Here is a 17285-nt window from a genome sequence, read left to right as displayed (position 1 = left end):
CTCACGACCTTCTTGTATACAGCTTTGCTATTGTCCTTCCAGTCCAGTCTGCTGTTTAAGTTGACTCCAGGGTACTTGTACAGCCCCACTACTGCCACCTTCTGGCCCTGGATGTTGATGGGCTCCACAGTAAATAATCTAAAATAATAGAAATATTAATAAAAAAGTATTTTAATACGGCCGTGACCCCGAAAAGAGACAAACGGTAGAAAATGGATGGATGGATGGATGGATAATAATAATATAAAATATTATAATAAATAGTTAAATAAATAAATTCTTAATTATGAATATTTTATAACTAAACTGTCAATAAATACACAGTTTCATCACTTTAGTCATAATTTTTGCACTTAAGAAACTTCTCTATGACTTTAGCTCCAGACTTCCTCTGTTTGTTTGAGTGCCATTACTGCCACAAGCATTGGAAAAGTGTATTACTACTGATTACCACTGCGGCCCATACAGCCTACAGCTGGAAAACTTTTTTTTTCAACCCTCCAGGGGGCTCTCATCGCCCAACAATGGTTAAGATACACTGCTCTAAAGGAGCCATCGCCAAACGGCCACCTCAGTCCACATTCGGACCAAGTGACTGCCCTGTCTGAACAAGTGACCAATTCAAGTCAACTGAAAAGATGAAGTAATATTATTAAAGTACAATAATACTTGCTGATGACCCACAATCAGTACAGTGTGGTAGAAAAGTGGACATGATAGGTTGGGAGCGACCGACATGCAGGCTGTGGAATCTGTACCAATGCTAATGTTTGGTAATAGTTTAAAAACAAAGTTATGAACATCTTCAGCTACAAGCTAATGCTGGTAAGTAAGAAAGGATGTTTTTTTAGTGGCATCTTACAGGGTCCACCGTGACATTTGCTACGCTGACTAGCATAATGGAGGCTTGTAATTCAAATGATGCTCGCAACTTAAAACCGCTTGTATGTACAAAGTTTATAGAAATACTAATGAGTTTAGGCACTACTGTATTTGGTATATCAATTGTAATAAAACTTTTTCACAACTTCTTGCAAAAGCTGCTGACTTCTGATGTATACGCACAGCCATGGCCTAAAAACATTTTTTTTTTAATTGGTTCTTGAAAATATGATACAGTAGAATCTTTATTTACAAAACCCTCTTTTTGCAAACTTTTTGTTGTGCGAACGTTTAGATCAGGCCCAATATGCCTGTGTGCGCGTACAAATTATTCATTCCTTTTGTGTGCCCATAGAAGCCTTATGTCTCTGCCAATTTAATAACATCACTTCCTGTGCAGTACACTACACACGGGACGCTGCAATTTTGGAGAGGCCGAGCCCTCTACGTCACGTCCTGTTTACGCTCGCCACTTCTCAAGGCTTCAGTGTCCTTCTTTTCTCGCCATTCACCAAGTTTTGTCTATTTTGCTTAATCAATATGGTTTCAAAAAAGCCCCCAAAAAACAACCTGGAAAGAAGGAGGGAATCGCTGTGGACTTGGACATGAGAGGGAACTCCGGAAGAAGAGGACTCTCCTTTGAGCGGTAACACACTGCTCCTCCTCCCTGTCCCCTCCTCTCTCTGCCTCATGTCTCTTCTTGTCGATTGCATGCCACAAAAATGTATCAACAGCAAAGTACAGAAGATTTTACTTTTTTTTTTTTTTAAAGCATCTTGGTTGTTATCGTTTTTGAGGGTACCAAAGTGACTTTAGTGTGTGTGTGCATTGACAATTAAGCTTGATTGTTTTGATTCATTACCCCCTTTTTATGTTTGTTTCATACGTTCATATATATATATATATATATATATATATATATATATATATATATATATATATATATATATGTGTATGTACATACACTAGGGTTGTCCCCATATTAATATTTTGGTACCGGTACCAAAATGTTTTTCCGTACTTTTCTAACTAAAGGGGGCCACAAAAAAATGTAATTATTGGCTTTATTTTAACAAAAAATCTTACGGTACATTAAACATATGATTCTTATTGCAATGTATTCCTTAAATAAATTTGTGAACATACAAGACAACTTGTCTTTTAGTAGTAAGTAAACAAACAAAGGCTCCTATTTTAGTCTGCTGACATATGCAGTAACATATTGTGTCATTTATCATTCTATTATTTTGTCAACATTATGAGGGACAAACTGTAAAAATTGATTATTAATCCACTTGTTCATTTACTGTTACCATGAACAAGTTAAAAACGTATTAGTGTGTTACCATTTAGTGGTGAATTGAATGGAATATGTACTGTACTGTACAATCTAATAAAAGTTTCAATAGTCAATCAAATCTGGTTATTTTCTGTTTTAACATGTTCTATCTACACTTCTGTTAAAACGTAATAATCACTTATTTTGTTGTTTGCATAATTTACATTAGTTTTGGATGTTACCACACATTTGTACTTGGTATCATTCCAGTGGATGTCAAGTGTAGAGCCACCCATTGCATTGACGAACATGCTCCTGTGCTCGTAAATCCAGCAATGTCACGATGTGTCGATGCGGCGTTATGCCCGCTTGAGGAAAAAAAAAAAAAAAAAGGGCACCCAGTACTTTTCAAACAGAGTAAAGTATCAATCAATATTTATTTATGTAGCCCTAAATCACTAGTGTCTCAAAGGGCTGCACGAACAACTACGACATCCTCGGAAGAACCCACATAAGGGCAAGGAAAACTCACACCCAGTGGGACGTCGGTGACAATGATGACTATGAGAACCTTGGAGAGGAATCATATGTGGGCAACCCCACACCCCCTAGGGGACCGAAAGCAATGGATGTCGAGCGGGTCTAACATGATACTGTGAAAGTTCAATCCATAGTGGATCCAAGACAGCAGCGAGAGTCCCGTCCACAGGAAACCATCCCAAGCGGAGTCGGATCAGCAGCGTAGAGATGTCCCCAACACAGGCAAGCGGTCCATCCTGGGTCCCGACGAGCGGTCCATCCTGGGTCCCAACTCTAGACAGCCAGTACTTCATCCATGGCCATCGGACCGGACCCCCTCCGCAAGGGAGGGGGGGACAGAGGAGAAAAAGAAAAGAAGCGGCAGATCAACTGGTCTGAAAAGGAGGTCTATTTAAAGGCTAGAGTATACAGATGAGTTTTAAGGTGAGACTTAAATGCTTCTACTGAGATAGCATCTCAAACTGAGTACTGGAGTCCGAAAGGAAAACGCTCTATAGCCCGCAGACTTTTTTTGGACTTTGGAATCACTAATAAGCCGGAGTCCTTTGAACACAGATTTCTTGCCGGGACATATGGTACAATACAATCGGCAAGATAGGCTGGAGCTAGACCGTGTAGTATTTTATACCTAAGTAGTAAAACCTTAAAGTCATATCTTAAGTGCACAGGAAGCCAGTGCAGGTGAGCCAGTATAGGCGTATTATCAAACTTTCTTGTCCTTGTCAAAAGTCTAGCAGCCGCATTTTGTACCAACTGTAATCGTTTAATGCTAGACATGGGGAGACCCGAAAATAATGTTACAGTAATCGAGACGAGACGTAACAAACGCATGGATAATGATCCCAGCATCGTTAGTGGACAAAATGGAGCGAATTTTAGCGATATTACGGACATGAAAGAAGGCCGTTTTAGTAACGCTTTTAATGTGTGACTCAAAGGAGAGTTGGGTCGAAGATAATACCCAAATTCTTTACTGAGTCGCCTTGTTTGATTGTTTGGTTGTCAAATGTTAAAGTTGTATTATTAAATAGAGGTCGGTGTCTAGCAGGACCGATAATCAGCATTTCCGTTTTTTTTGGCGTTGAGTTGCAAAAAGTTAGCGGACATCCATTGTTTAATTTCATTAAGACACGCCTCCAGCTGATTACAGTCCGGCGTGTTGGTCAGCTTTAGGGGCATGTAGAGTTGGGTGTCATCAACATAACAGTGAAAGCTAATACCGTATTTGCGTATGACGTCACCCATCGGCTGCATGTAGATGCTGAAGAGTGCAGGGCCAAGGACCTAACCCTGGGGAAATCCACACGTTACTTTAACATAGTCCGAGGTCACACTGTTATGGGAGAGGCACTGCACCCTGTCAGTAAGATAAGAGTTAAACCAAGACAGGGCTAAGTCCGAGATACCAATTTGTGTTTTGATACGCTCTAATAAAATATTATGATTGACGGTATCGAAAGCAGCGCTCAGATTGAGGAGCAGCGACATAGATGACGCATCAGAATCCATCGTTAGCAATGGATCAATCAATCAATGTTTACTTATATAGCCCTAAATCACTAGTGTCTCAAAGGGCTGCGATCATTAGTCATTTTTGCGAGGGCTGTCTCCGTAGAGTGATTTGCCCTGAAACCGGATTGAAAGGTTTCACATAGATTGTTGGACGCTAAGTGTTCATTTAGCTGCTCTGCAACAATTTTTTCGAGGATTTTCGAAATAAAGGAAAGGTGAGACACCGGTCGGTAGTTTACCATGAGGTCACGATCGAGGTTAGGTCTTTTAAATAGAGGATGAATAACCGCTTTTTTGAATGCTAGGGGAACAATGCCCGTGGAAAGTGATACGTTTATAATATTTAGCACTGATGGACCTAATAATACAAAGAGCTCCTTGATAAGTTTCCCAGGAAGTGGGTCAATAAACATGTTGTTTTATTCCATTTAAACGTTGTAACAATTCTTCAAATGTTATTTCATCAAAACAAGAGAAACTATTTTGGATATTTGCAGTATCCGCCATATATACAGTCGTATCTGTGTTAATATAACCCAGTTGTAGCTGGGACGCATTGTCTTTAATCTCCCTTCTAATAAGTTCAATTTTCTTATTAAAGAACTTCATAAAGTCATCTGCCGAGAGGGTGGAGCTACTGGAAGGAGTCCCTTGTTGGGTTAGCGATGCTACCGTACTAAACAAAAATTTTGGATCGTTTTTATTAAGGCGTATGAGATTTGAGTAATATTTAGCTTTAGCTAAGGTAAGAATGCGTTTATAAGTTATTAAACCATCACTCCATGCTTGATGGTGCACCTCAAGTTTAGTCGTGCGCCATTTGCATTCCAGCTTTCTACATAATAACTTCTGAGCTCTAGTTTCTTCAGTAAACCATGGCGTACGCCTTTTTGGAGCCTTTGTTAACTTCAGCGGTGCTATACTATCAATGGTTTCGCGCAGGGCATCGTTAAAGTTGTTAGTACGGTTATCAATAGAGCCCACATACTTTGGGAATGTTGCCATTACCAAGGGCAGTAGGTCAGCAAGAGTCGTCGTCTTGGCAGCATTAATGTTGCGGCTGCTATAGCAGTTATTATTATTATTATTAGCTTGCCGAACATGAGTCTGAACTTCGAATTTTATAAGGTAATGATCGGACATTACTTTAGTACACGGGACTATCATAACTTTGGAAACGTTGATACCCCTGACAAGCACTAGGTCTATCGTATTACTGCTGTGATGCGTCGGTTCATTTATTATTTGTGTAAGGCCACGGCTATTAATTATAGTCTGGAGCGCCACGCACGGTTGGTCCGATGGGGTATTCATATGGATACTAAAGTCCTCATTATAATTATATTATCGGGGTGCGTCACTAGATCAGCAACAAACTCTGAGAATTCACTGTTAAAGTCCGAATAGGGCCCTGGGGGGCGGTAGATAACAGCCAGGCATAGAGGCAGCGGTGTGACAGACCTCATAGTAAGCACCTCAAACGATTTATATTTATTATTTAAGTTAGGACTAAGGTTAAAGTTTTCGTTTAAGGCAGGTTTCGCTGAGACCGATGACGTTAAGATTATTGTCTCTAATGACCTCATTAACTAATAACGTTTTGGGAGACAATAATCTTATGTTTAGAAACCCCATATTATAGGTAGTGGGCTGTTTTAAGGAGTTTTTAATAAAATTATCTGTAGTAGCAATATTAATAATGTTGCGTTTATTATGCGCAGTGCACTTAAAATAATTATGACAATATCTAGGAATTGATGTGACGGAAGTTTTCAGATTGTCTACTTGGTGCTGCGATAGACTGAACGCATCATAATTTGCCACCTCAGTAGAACGCATGTCCAACTCTAACATAGTCATAGTAGAAAAAACATTATGTGAGTTGTGTATTATTCTAAGAAAATTCCTTTTTCTGCAGGGATTATCCAGCCTGGCGCTGGCTAGTTCTAATTTAACTGACTCCTCACCCAGACTAGCAGGCTTGCTCTAGTGCAGTTAGTCAAATGTGACTCAACGAGAAATCTATGTTCCGAGACAAGATGATAGCGCCTTCCCGGTTAGGGTGAAGGTCGTCTCTCATCAGCAAGCCAGGTTTGCCCCGTAAAGAGGGGCAATTATCAATAAACGTTAGTCCCTGTTGTCTACAGAAGCTAGCCAGCCACTTTTTAAGTGAGACTAATCTGCTATATCTCTCATCATTGCCTCTCCCAGGCAGGGGTCCAGAGACAATTACTCGAAGCCTGGACATCTTTCTAGCGAAATCACAAGTCCTGGCTATGTTTCTCTTTGTAATCTCTGATTGTCTCATCCTAGTGTCATTGGAGCCAACGTGTATAACTGTGTTCGCATAACTAGTGGTTCGATTAGCCTGTCATATGTGTTTACTAGGCCTGTTGCGAGTTAGCTCCCTAAGATTAGCTTCAATGTCAGGTGCTTTGGCCCTGGGAATACAGTTAATTGTGGCTGGTTTGATAAGCTTTATGTTTCGAGTGATGGAGTCCCCTATGACTAAAGTGTGGTGCCCGGTAGACTGGGGTGTAGGACTAGCTAAAGGGCTAAATCTATTATGCGTCTCAACCGGTACACCGTAGCTTGTAGGCCGCTTAGGGCTGCTACAAGCTGGGCTAGTTAGCTCGCTACAGCTAACGCTAGCAGATGTGTCCGCAACATCTAAAGTTACGAAATTACACTGCTCTAACTGGCGGACACGGCTCTCTAGCAGAGCCAACCTATCCATGAGTAAAGTGCACGAAGCGCAGAAAGCCATACTCACAGAACTTTCTGTCGCCGAGTGGAGTGCCAACTGTCTTTGGGAAGTGGTGGTCATGGTGGCGGGGGAGTAGCTTCCTTCAGACCGTAGCTTGTAGGCTCCCTTTCTCCGTGCTAGCTTCGTTAGCTTAGCAGCTAGCTAGCTGGATGCAGAGTGGTGAGACAGAGATCGGGTGATTTGCAAGTTAAATGGAACAATAACATATGTTTGAGATTTGTAAAGAAAGCAGCAAAACAATTAAAAGCACACAGCTAGAACGATAGACTGCTTTTTGCAACAAAAGCAGTCAGCGAGCAGTCACTCACGGTGACCTGGAACCGGAAGTACAGTTTTTGAATCATTAGTACCGCGATACTATACTAGTACCGGTGTACCGTACAACTATAATATACATTCATAAATACACACATACATATACTGTGCTTGTGTGTGTGTGTATAATACATATACACATACATAAATGGTGTATATACATAATAATGTCTACAAAGTGTACATCTTCTTAGTAAAATATGGACTCTTGTTGAGGCTGCAATCAATTATTAACGATTACATTGTTGTGGAACAATTTGCTTCACTATACAAACTAATTGCTAATTAATCTAAGCGTGTGTTTCTTCAAATCTGATTTTTAAGTTTATACATTTTGTGCAAGAGGGATCCCATCGCTCACACACACACACACACACACACACACACACACACACACACACACACACACACACACACAAAGTCTAGTATGCAGCAGCATCCTCCTCCCCGTGTTTCTATCTCTCCACCTTGCTCTACCTCCTCCAGTCTTCTGTGAGCATCTCTCACATCCTTCTACATCTCGTCTGTGTTCAGTCATCACGCTGCTGGTGTGTGTTGGCCGTCATCATGCGTCTGGGCATCTCCTCCTTCATCACGGACATCCTCAGCACCTCCAGTAACATCTGTTTCTGCTGGACCGAGGACAAGGTACAGTGAACCGCCCTGCTGCTGTGCTCTTGAGTCGTGCAAGGACGCATACAAACTTCTCTTTTAGTGTGTGTGTGTGTGTGTGTGTGTGTGTGTGTGTGTGTGTGTGTGTGTGTGTGTGTGTGTGTGTGTGTGCTTCAACTTAGGCTTGCTCAGCACTTTACTCTGCTGGAATTGAATGATGGACTGGAAGAGGAACTGCAATGATTTATTTTACGATTATGAGCGTTCCGATGATCCATATTCCACTTTCTGAAACATGTTTTAACGCTTATTCCATTCTTTTGACATACAACCGCCCTAGTTTTTGGAACGCATCATTTGGTCAACATTGTTTGTATGATGAAACCTTCAGGCAGGACATGAATACCAGGGTTCATGTACTGCAGGACTTGGAAGTACATCAATATCTGAGTACACACTGTAGTTTCTGGTATAAAAGTATGCAAGTTTCACACCTTACCAAGTGTTTTAAGACCATAGGAAATGTTTATAAGTATAGAAGAAGATGTTAGGCATGATTTTTTTCCCGATTGTTGCAGCCCAAAATGGCCGAATTCGCGCCAGCTTTTTCAGAAAGTTGCGATGTTTTAAGGCCCACTTTTATTTCAGTAACATTGAATCAAATTGTGGTTTCACAAATGTGTTATCAATGTTTGTAGGTGTTCCCTATAAACTTTACCCTTTTAAAAGCATTTCAACAAATATTGTAGACAAATACAGTATTGATGTTTTACTCATTTTATAGCACACAGACTTAAAAGCCTACTTAAACCGACTACTACCGATCACGCAGTCTGATAGTTTATATATCAATAATGAAATATTAACATTGCAACTCATGCCAATACGGCTTTTTTAGTTTACTAAATTGCAATTTTAAATTTCCTGTTAAGTGTCTTGTTGAAAACGTCGCCGTATGATGACGCGTATGAAGATGCGTGCGTTTGACGTCTCGGGTTGTAGCGGACATTATTTTCCAGCCCGATCCAAGCTATAAGTAGTCTGCTTTAATCACATAATTAAACAGTATTCTGGACATCTGTGTTGCTGAATCTTTTGGAATTTGTTCAATTAATAATGGAGAAGTCAAAGTAGAAAGATGGAGGTGGGAAGCTTTTAGCCTTTAGCCACACAAACACAGCCGGTGTTTCCTTGTTTAAAATTCCCGAAGGTGAAGCTTTACTAGGGAACAAAGCGGTCAAGCGAACATGGTTCCCGACCACATGTCAACCGACAGGTTTCGTTGAGAAAATTATGGTAATAAGTCGGCTCTTACCGTAGTAGTTATGAGCGGAGCTTGCGTCCTCCTTCAGCTGCGGGCTATTACCTCCTCCCACCGGGGACACTGGCGGTCACCACACCCGTGGCCACACCCTCCGAATTTCAGGTACTATATAATCTCACTAAAACACTAGTAACACAATAGGCAGATAAGGGATTTTCCATAATTATCCTAGCAAATGTGTCTAATAACATCTGAATCGCTCTCACTGCCCTCATCTTTTTTTTTTCTAGTCCTTCCCTCTCAATATCCTCATCCACGAATCTTTCATCCTCGCTCAAGTTAATGGGGAAATTGTCGCTTTCTCGGTCTGAATCGCTCTAGCTGCTGGTGGCTATGATTGTGAACAATGTGAGGATGTGAGGAGCTCTACAACCAGTGACGTCACGCGCACATCGTCCGTTACTTCCGGCAAAGGCAAGGCTTTTTTACTAGCAAACAAGTTGCGAACTTTATCGTCGATGTTCTCTACTAAATCCTTTCAGGAAAAATATGACAATATTGCGAAATGATCAAGTATGACACATAGAATGGACCTCCAATCCCCGTTTGAATAAGAAAATCTCATTTCAGTAGGCCTTTAAAAGTAGACCCTGGGTGTCAGTAAAAGCTGAAACTTGGAGCCCTTTTTTATTCCTATCCTGTTTTAATTCATTACAACTAATAATAGTAACTAGAAGAGACAATTCCTGAAGGATTTGCGTGTGAATGTTCCAAAGCTGAAGTTGAACTGAAATGCTGACAGAATGTAGTATGAATGTAAGAATAGTTTGAATGGTTTGAATGTTGAAGAGCTGACGTTGAACTGAAACACTAATGAAATGTAGTATGAATGTAGAAATGGTTTTAACGCTGAAATGGTTTGAATGTTGGAATGGTTTGAATGTTGAAGAGTTTGAATTTCCAGAGAAACCGTAATTTGGTTTGAAATTTGGGAAAGTGTTAGTTTAAATGTCCATGATGAGTGCAATGTGTTGATGTTGCAATGATTTGAATAGGTTGAAATGTGGGAATTGTGCAACTTGGAAAATTGTTTCATTCATTTCAATTGGAAATTTTGGAATTTTGGGAAAAGTGGGATTTCTTTGAAAATTATTAGGAGCATGAATGTCCTAAATGAGCTGAATTGATTGGTGTTTAGAATTATTTAAATCGATCAACAAATGTGTATTAACAGATTTTTAATTGAGAAATTGTTTTATGGAATTTCTGGAAAACCGAGAATGCTTCTAGTTCCTGACTAAGAAAAATGTTTTGACAGTGAAACAGTTGAAATGGGATGAAAGGAATCGTCAAACAAAAAAGGTTTGAAATAAAGTTTAAAAAACCCAGGAATTCCTGGAAATTTGTTGAACGTGGAAAAAGTAGTTTGAATGTCCAGGATGAGTTGAATGTGTTGAAGGTGGAATGGGTTAAAAAATGTGGGAATTGTGGAAGTTTGAAGAATGCCCCATTGATTTAAATGGGAATTTCAGAAACATTTGGGAATTTCAGGAAAAGCGGAATTTTTTTTTTAATGGTAAAAAACTTGAATGGTCTGAGTTGAAATGGTTGGTGTTGAAATATTTAAAATCGGTTGAAAATGTTGAAGTAGTAACATGTTGAATTGAAGAATGGAATTTCGGGAAAACCGGGAATTTTTCAAGTTCAAAAACAACTTTGTTTTTTGTCCTGATTAAGAGGAATGTTTTGACGGTGGAACGGTTGAAATGCGTTGGAAAATGTGGAAGGGTAATCGCCAGAAAAAAGGTTGGAAATAGGGCTTTGGAAAAGCAGGATTTCTTGCAAATCCTGGAATTTTTTTGAACTTGAAAAAATAATATTTTGAATTTCCAGAATGGTGGAATGTCTTGAAGGTGGAACGGTTTGAATAAGTTGAAAACTGTGGAAATGGTGAAAGTTTGAAAAATGGCAAATTCATTTTGAATGGGAAAGATGTCCCGGGAAACCTGGAATCCTGGGAAATCTGGGAATTTTTGAAATTTGTTAAGGGAAAGCTTGCGATTCCCGAATAGGCTGAACAGTTTGAAGTTGTAACGGTTTGAATCGGGTGAAAAATGTGGAAGGTCGAGCACACCAAAATCTGGAGAAGAAGAATAAATATGTGTGAATGCTTTGGAGTATTCACACAATTAGTGTTATTATTATCACAATTATTGTTATTATACTCCAATGCCTTACACTTTAAACACTTTTTACACTTTAACATTGTTTGTCCATCGTAAACATTCATCTATGTTCCCACACGTTAACCCCCACACGTTAAGAGCATATGTGAACTGTTGAGAGCGATTTATTCTTTTTGATGTTAAATGAGAGATTATAATCACACTTTAACATCTCTAACATGTAAATGCTGCTTCTTTGCTCGGGTTAGCAGTGCTAATAAAGATCTGTTCTTGATTTTCTGGATGGATAAATGTTGAATAAATATATAAATACTAGGCAGTTTGTGTACTACATTACCCAGAACGCATAGCGCTGTAGACAGGAACAGGAAGTAGGTCTGAGCCACACAAGGGGTGACCCAAACAAAAAAACAAGGAAACGTGTTTTTTAGTTTGAGTTTAAAGAATCAAATAGAAAAACAAATGAAGGAATTCCAGATTCTTCACTTTCAAGACTACATACGGTCTGATCAGTTCCTCTTATTCCTACATTTCAACAGTTTGATCGATCTCTTCCAATTTTGCAAACCATTTTTCCCCTTTAGAAAGGACCAAACATGTCCTGGACATTTGGAGTCCGGCCACACTGATACTAAAATGTTCTCTTTATTTGTCCCTCGTCAGGACATTCTTGTGTTTATTCCTGTATTTCTATTCAGTGCTGCGTCTACACAATCATTCACTCCATCCCAGATGTGCACTCATGTGCAGATGTCACACATGCCGTCGGCATTTGGGCATTGGCTCAAGGGCTCCATGGCAGTGCCAAGCCGCTGGCACCTCTCCAGCAACCCGTCCTGTCGGCCATACTTGAACTAGCATCCTAACAGTCCACCAACTGCTACATGTTTCTGATGATTCCTTTCTTTAATTCTGTGAATATCATCCACTTCTTCTCAGCACTCCTTTTCCGTCAAACACATCATCAGCAGCTTCTCCATATTTTAATGGACCCATTTGTGGTTATCTTTAAAGTCCTTGGCTGGCGGTATCGACTTATTCTGCTTCAGTATGGTGCAGACGAGCAGCGCTATGCTCAAACTGCTTCACCAAGTTAGCTAGCTCCACCCTCTGTTGTGTTTCTGATGATTTCTTTCTTTAATTCAATGACTATCATCCACTTCTTCTCAGCACTGTCCTTCACACTCACTGTCTTCCTTCCCATCCTTGGAAAAACGAGGTTATGTTTATCTCTAGTTATAAGCAAATGCGTTTCAGTTTGCTAAGTATACAAATTAACCTAAAATTTTTTAATGAAAGAAACAGCTCTTCTACATGTGTCTACTGGATGTTGCAATAGCAATTCTTTGTATCTCTGGATGATGGTACATATGTACAAAACAAACCACATGATATTAGTACATCAATCGAGGAAAATAATCAAACTACATACATGGCATACTGTAATTTGATTTTGATATTTTTTTTATCTTGATAGATTGAAAATGAACACCATTGAGTTGACTGATGAACATTATCACATCATTCATTCAGAAAATATAAATGATGACGAATAAAGATAGACTACGATTAACCGCAACATGTAAGTGTAACAAAACAACAACATTATGATTTGTACATTTTCAGAATGTGCTTCTTCTATTTTTAAACACAGAAAACAATCTGAAGGTGTCTTTATTTTTAAGTTATCGTGCAGGGATTTTACCAGTCCGGCCCACTTGGGAGTAGATTTTTCTCCATGTGGCCCCTGATCTAAAATGAGTTTGACACCCCTGATTTAGGCAATCCTCTGGCAATACTCCCGCTGGTTTATGGTGTGTTGTCTACTCTGGTCAATCTTAGCTGAATCTAATCTTATGTTGCACTGTAAAAAGTGTTAACACTGTAAGCATTGTGCTTACCAGCTGTTTGTAGCGTGCATCTTAGTTGTAGTTTTCAATAACAAATTTGGAGGCATTGAAATCGCCATGTAAAATTGCTAATGCCAATCAGTAGCATGTCAATAGCAAAATCAATGTTAAGATCCGCCGCTTGGATCTTACATTTTTTGGTTTTGAGTCTTTTGTGTTTATCTTGTTGGTTCATGGACGCTTCCGATTCTTAGTTGGTGCACTTCCTTGTTTGTTTTTGTCACCATGGCGACTTGATTTGTCCACCTGCACTGGCCGTTTGACGCACACCTGTTTTTGATTGTTGTTTCTGTATTTAAAGCTGCCTCCTCCCTTTGTTCTGCCTGGGTTCGTCACTTGTTCTTTGCAACACGCACGTTTGGTTAAGTTTGTCCTGTTCTGGCTTGCTAAGTTTCTCCTTAGCTTCTGTGCGCTCGACACCCGCTTCTGTGGACTTTTTATTGAATGCTAGTGTTTGGCCTAGCTCCCCGTGCGTTGCACGCGCTTTCTTTTGCATTTGTATCAGTGTTCTTTTATCATTTTTATACATTAAATCAAGTCTTACCTGCTACTCCTGCCTGTCTGGTCCTCGTGCATCCCGGGGGTGACGCAACACGCGCACTCGATGCGCCCCGAACGTGTCAATCAATATATATTAGCATCAAGCTAGCTTTACATTACTTAAGTCAGAGTGTTTTTTTTTTTCTCAATTGTTTTGTCGCCATTTAAAATTGCAAAAGGTGGAGGTAGTTAGCTTGAGTAGCTCGAGGTAGTTTGGCAGAGTCCACTCTCAGTGCTGCTGGAGTGATCGCCACCCGACCCTACTTGCCGTAACATGGCACCGTTGGCTTTAAAATGACTCGGGGACCGGCAGGATTCAGACCGTGCCAAAACATTTCCGGACTCGGTACTAAACCCTAACGTTAATGTCAGCATGCTAATTCTTTTTAGCTAATTTTGTCTTTTTGTTGTTGTTACCTGACGCTATCTAGCCAATGTGCTAACTGTTAGCATTTCAGTTCGTCTTTGGCATTTAATTTTCTAACTGATTGAATGACATTTATTCGGATTTGTTGTCCGTTCGACTCTCCTTTACTTCCATCTTGAGAATGAGCCCTGATTTTAAAGCTGACTGTACATGTAAAACGTGAGCGTAGATCAAATAAATCACTGTATTGACCACCATGTCAGACTTGTGAAGGCACTATCTGCCCTAGTCATTACCATAGCACAGCCCCGATGCATCGATCGTGCTGAAGTCAAGGTGTCACAAGGTCACCCGGCTGCAACAATCTGCACCAGAGAAGCTGTAGTGGACACAAAAGCACATCTCGCTATTTTTTTTTATCCATCAAAGCTAACGCTCCAAAATAATGCTGTGAGGGTTTTTCAGTCGTCAAATACAAAAATGATGTAAACATTTTTTTTTTTAAATGGTATGTGGTGTGGGATTGCATCGGATTAGATGGACAATCTGCCATACAAGCGGTACAATGTAGTCTGTGATGCAGCTCGTACCTCGAAAAACTCTCTTTGCAAAATAGCGTCGCCCATTGAAATTAATTCAAATCCATTTAATCCCCGAAAAGCACCACAATTTTGATATTTTTAAAATAAAACATTTACATCAGGAATATGGTTTGGAAAATAATACAATAGTATGTAATAAAAATGTTCATTGTTAGGGGACACACTCCTCATCATTCTTTTTTATTATGATTATGATACAACTAAAAATATTCAAGAATCGAGTTTCAAAAGTAAATTTTTGAAGTCATCTCCGCGCTGACTCAGCAGCCAAGAGGAGCATTTGTAACCTGCTTTGACAATTATAATGGGTGTAGCAAATAATGAATATACTGCCAGAATCATGTTAAATTGAGAATTGACTCTGAATTACTTTTTGAAGATTTACATCCCTGACATTTGTACAATTCCTTCCAGCTGCTTCCCCATCAAACACACCAAACCGCCGCTTCTCCATATTGTCATGGATAAATGTTTAGATATTGTTTTAACAACTCATTCTGCTTCAGTATTAAAGCTAAAGTACAACTGATACTAATAGTCAGACACACACACACTAGTTGTAGTGAAATTACCCTCTGCATTTGTTCCACCCCCTGGGAGGTGAGGGGAGCAGTGTGCAGCAGCGGGGGCCAAGCTTGGAAATCATTTTGAGTGCTGAGTGCCAAGCAGGGAGGTAATGGGTCCCATTTTTATCGTCTTTGGTATGACTCGGCCGGGGTTTAAAATCACGACATACCGATCTCAGGGCGGACACTCTAACCACAGGGCCACTGAGCAGTATTCTTTCTTTAAGAAATATTGTGGTCAGTGAAGACTCGGACATGGCAATATTGCTGAAAACTGTATTAAGATGGTCAATTAATCATTGATTTTTTTTATGACCTGTAGAAAATAAGTGCTTTGGAGAAAAATGTGTTAGATGTAAACATTTTTATTTCAAATGTAACTTCCTTTGGTTAAAATGCCCTCAGCTATCAATGCAGAAAGGAAATGTCAACACAAAATTATAATATCACATTGAACCCTTGATAAACTCTTAAAATGAAGGTGCAAAAATAAAGAATATACAAGAAATTATTAATAAAGTGTAACAAAATTGTGCAAAGTGTGAAAATGTTAACATAGAGAAACCTGAGAAGAAGTATTTTCTGCAGGTTTAGTTCCAGCAAGTTACAACTGTGCTCTAAAAGGTGAGCGCGTCCAAGGTGGTGTGGTATTACCGGTCTTGGTGGTGACAAGCACCTTGCATCATTTACAGACCACATTGGTCTGACCAAGGTCCGTTTTGAAAAAAATCCAAAAAACGGCCATACTGTCCAGGTGACTTTCCCTGTTTTATCCACAATTTCCTAAGTTTGACTTTCTCTTCTCACTCCATGCAAAGAATCAAGCGCCAAACAAGATGGCGTAACCAAACGTGATAGTTGATACTGTTACCTGATTGGACGTTAGCATGTGCCGCCCACTGATGACTGATCAACCAAGCAACCAATCTTGCTTTGCCACTTCCGTATTCTTCCGTTTCACCAAACACATTTTGTTGTTGCTATTGATTACGTGTCTATCGCGATACATGTTGATATTGTTTCATCGCCCAGCCCTGGCGAAGACTATTAGTGTCACCAGGAAACGTGAGGATGGGTCTATCATTCTTACTTCACATGTGTGTTTGCCACCAGGGGATTGGGGCGGCGGCCATATTTCTTCTTGTAATCAGTGCTGCTCTGTCAGGGTCCCACACGTGTCAGATGAACTCTCCATAGTCTATTGGGTCCTCTGGATAGATGCTGGTCTCTGTTGTGGTTCATGTCTTGCTAAGCGTCTACGATTATGTCCCACACAATAGCAGCACATGTCAGGAGGAGATTGTCGGCATGTTGACCATCAAAAGCACCTTTGACAAGTTGACAAAGCAATGGGAACATACCTGGTGCAAGCATGCAGCTCACACAGGTGTGTCATATTTATGGCTCACAGTTCATCTACTTGCTCTCAGCTGCAGCGTGGTTTCAATTAGACTCCTGTTGAAGTCTTCAACACGCTGCGTCCTTCACATTTAACCCTCAGAGAACCTTCAATGTGAATAACCTTATAGATCCCAGGACCCGATAAGGGCTTATTAATTAATTTTATTTTTTTTTTTTTAAACGCCCTTTTTGTCACTTTTTTTATCTATGAATGTTCTCAACCATCTCAGGTCTTTCAGTCATCACAACTGGACTGTTTGGTTTGTACTAGAAGATGTTTGGTCTCTCATCTGAGTAGACTTCATCAGTTCATGATCATAGACTTAGATTGTCACATCTAGTCTTAGACTTGGATTGGTTACATCTATTCTTAGACTTAGATTGGTCACATCTAGTGTTAGACTTAGATTGTCAGATCTAGTCTTAGACTTAGATTTGGCACATCTAGTCTTAGACTTAGAATGGTCACATCTAGTCTTAGACTTAAATTGGTCACATCTAGTCTTAGACTTAGATTTGTCACATCTAGTCTTAGACTTAGA

General features: G+C 39.9%; 1 protein-coding gene across 2 annotated transcripts in view; it reads right to left on the bottom strand.

Moving 5' to 3' along the window:
* Window positions 1-2087: 2087 nt before the first annotated feature.
* The window catches only part of LOC133556362 (uncharacterized), an 83046-nt gene continuing 67848 nt past the window's right edge, over window positions 2088-17285 (bottom strand). Inside the window, exons 3-5 of one of the 2 annotated variants that reach the window (XM_061906213.1) lie at window positions 14471-14553; window positions 7763-7927; window positions 2088-7125 (exon numbers count right to left, since the gene is read on the bottom strand). In XM_061906213.1, the coding sequence (XP_061762197.1) occupies window positions 4616-5527 (912 nt within the window). In that variant the 5' untranslated portion in view covers window positions 5528-7125; window positions 7763-7927; window positions 14471-14553 and the 3' untranslated portion in view covers window positions 2088-4615. The remainder of the gene's footprint in view (window positions 7126-7762; window positions 7928-14470; window positions 14554-17285) is intronic. The other variant, XM_061906212.1, reaches the window with a different exon arrangement.

The sequence above is a fragment of the Nerophis ophidion genome, linkage group LG07 (genome assembly GCF_033978795.1).
Source record: "Nerophis ophidion isolate RoL-2023_Sa linkage group LG07, RoL_Noph_v1.0, whole genome shotgun sequence".
In the NCBI taxonomy this organism is placed as follows: Eukaryota; Metazoa; Chordata; class Actinopteri; order Syngnathiformes; family Syngnathidae; genus Nerophis; species Nerophis ophidion.
Note: the sequence above shows the minus strand (reverse complement) of the source record. Positions and strands in the feature narration are given on the sequence as shown.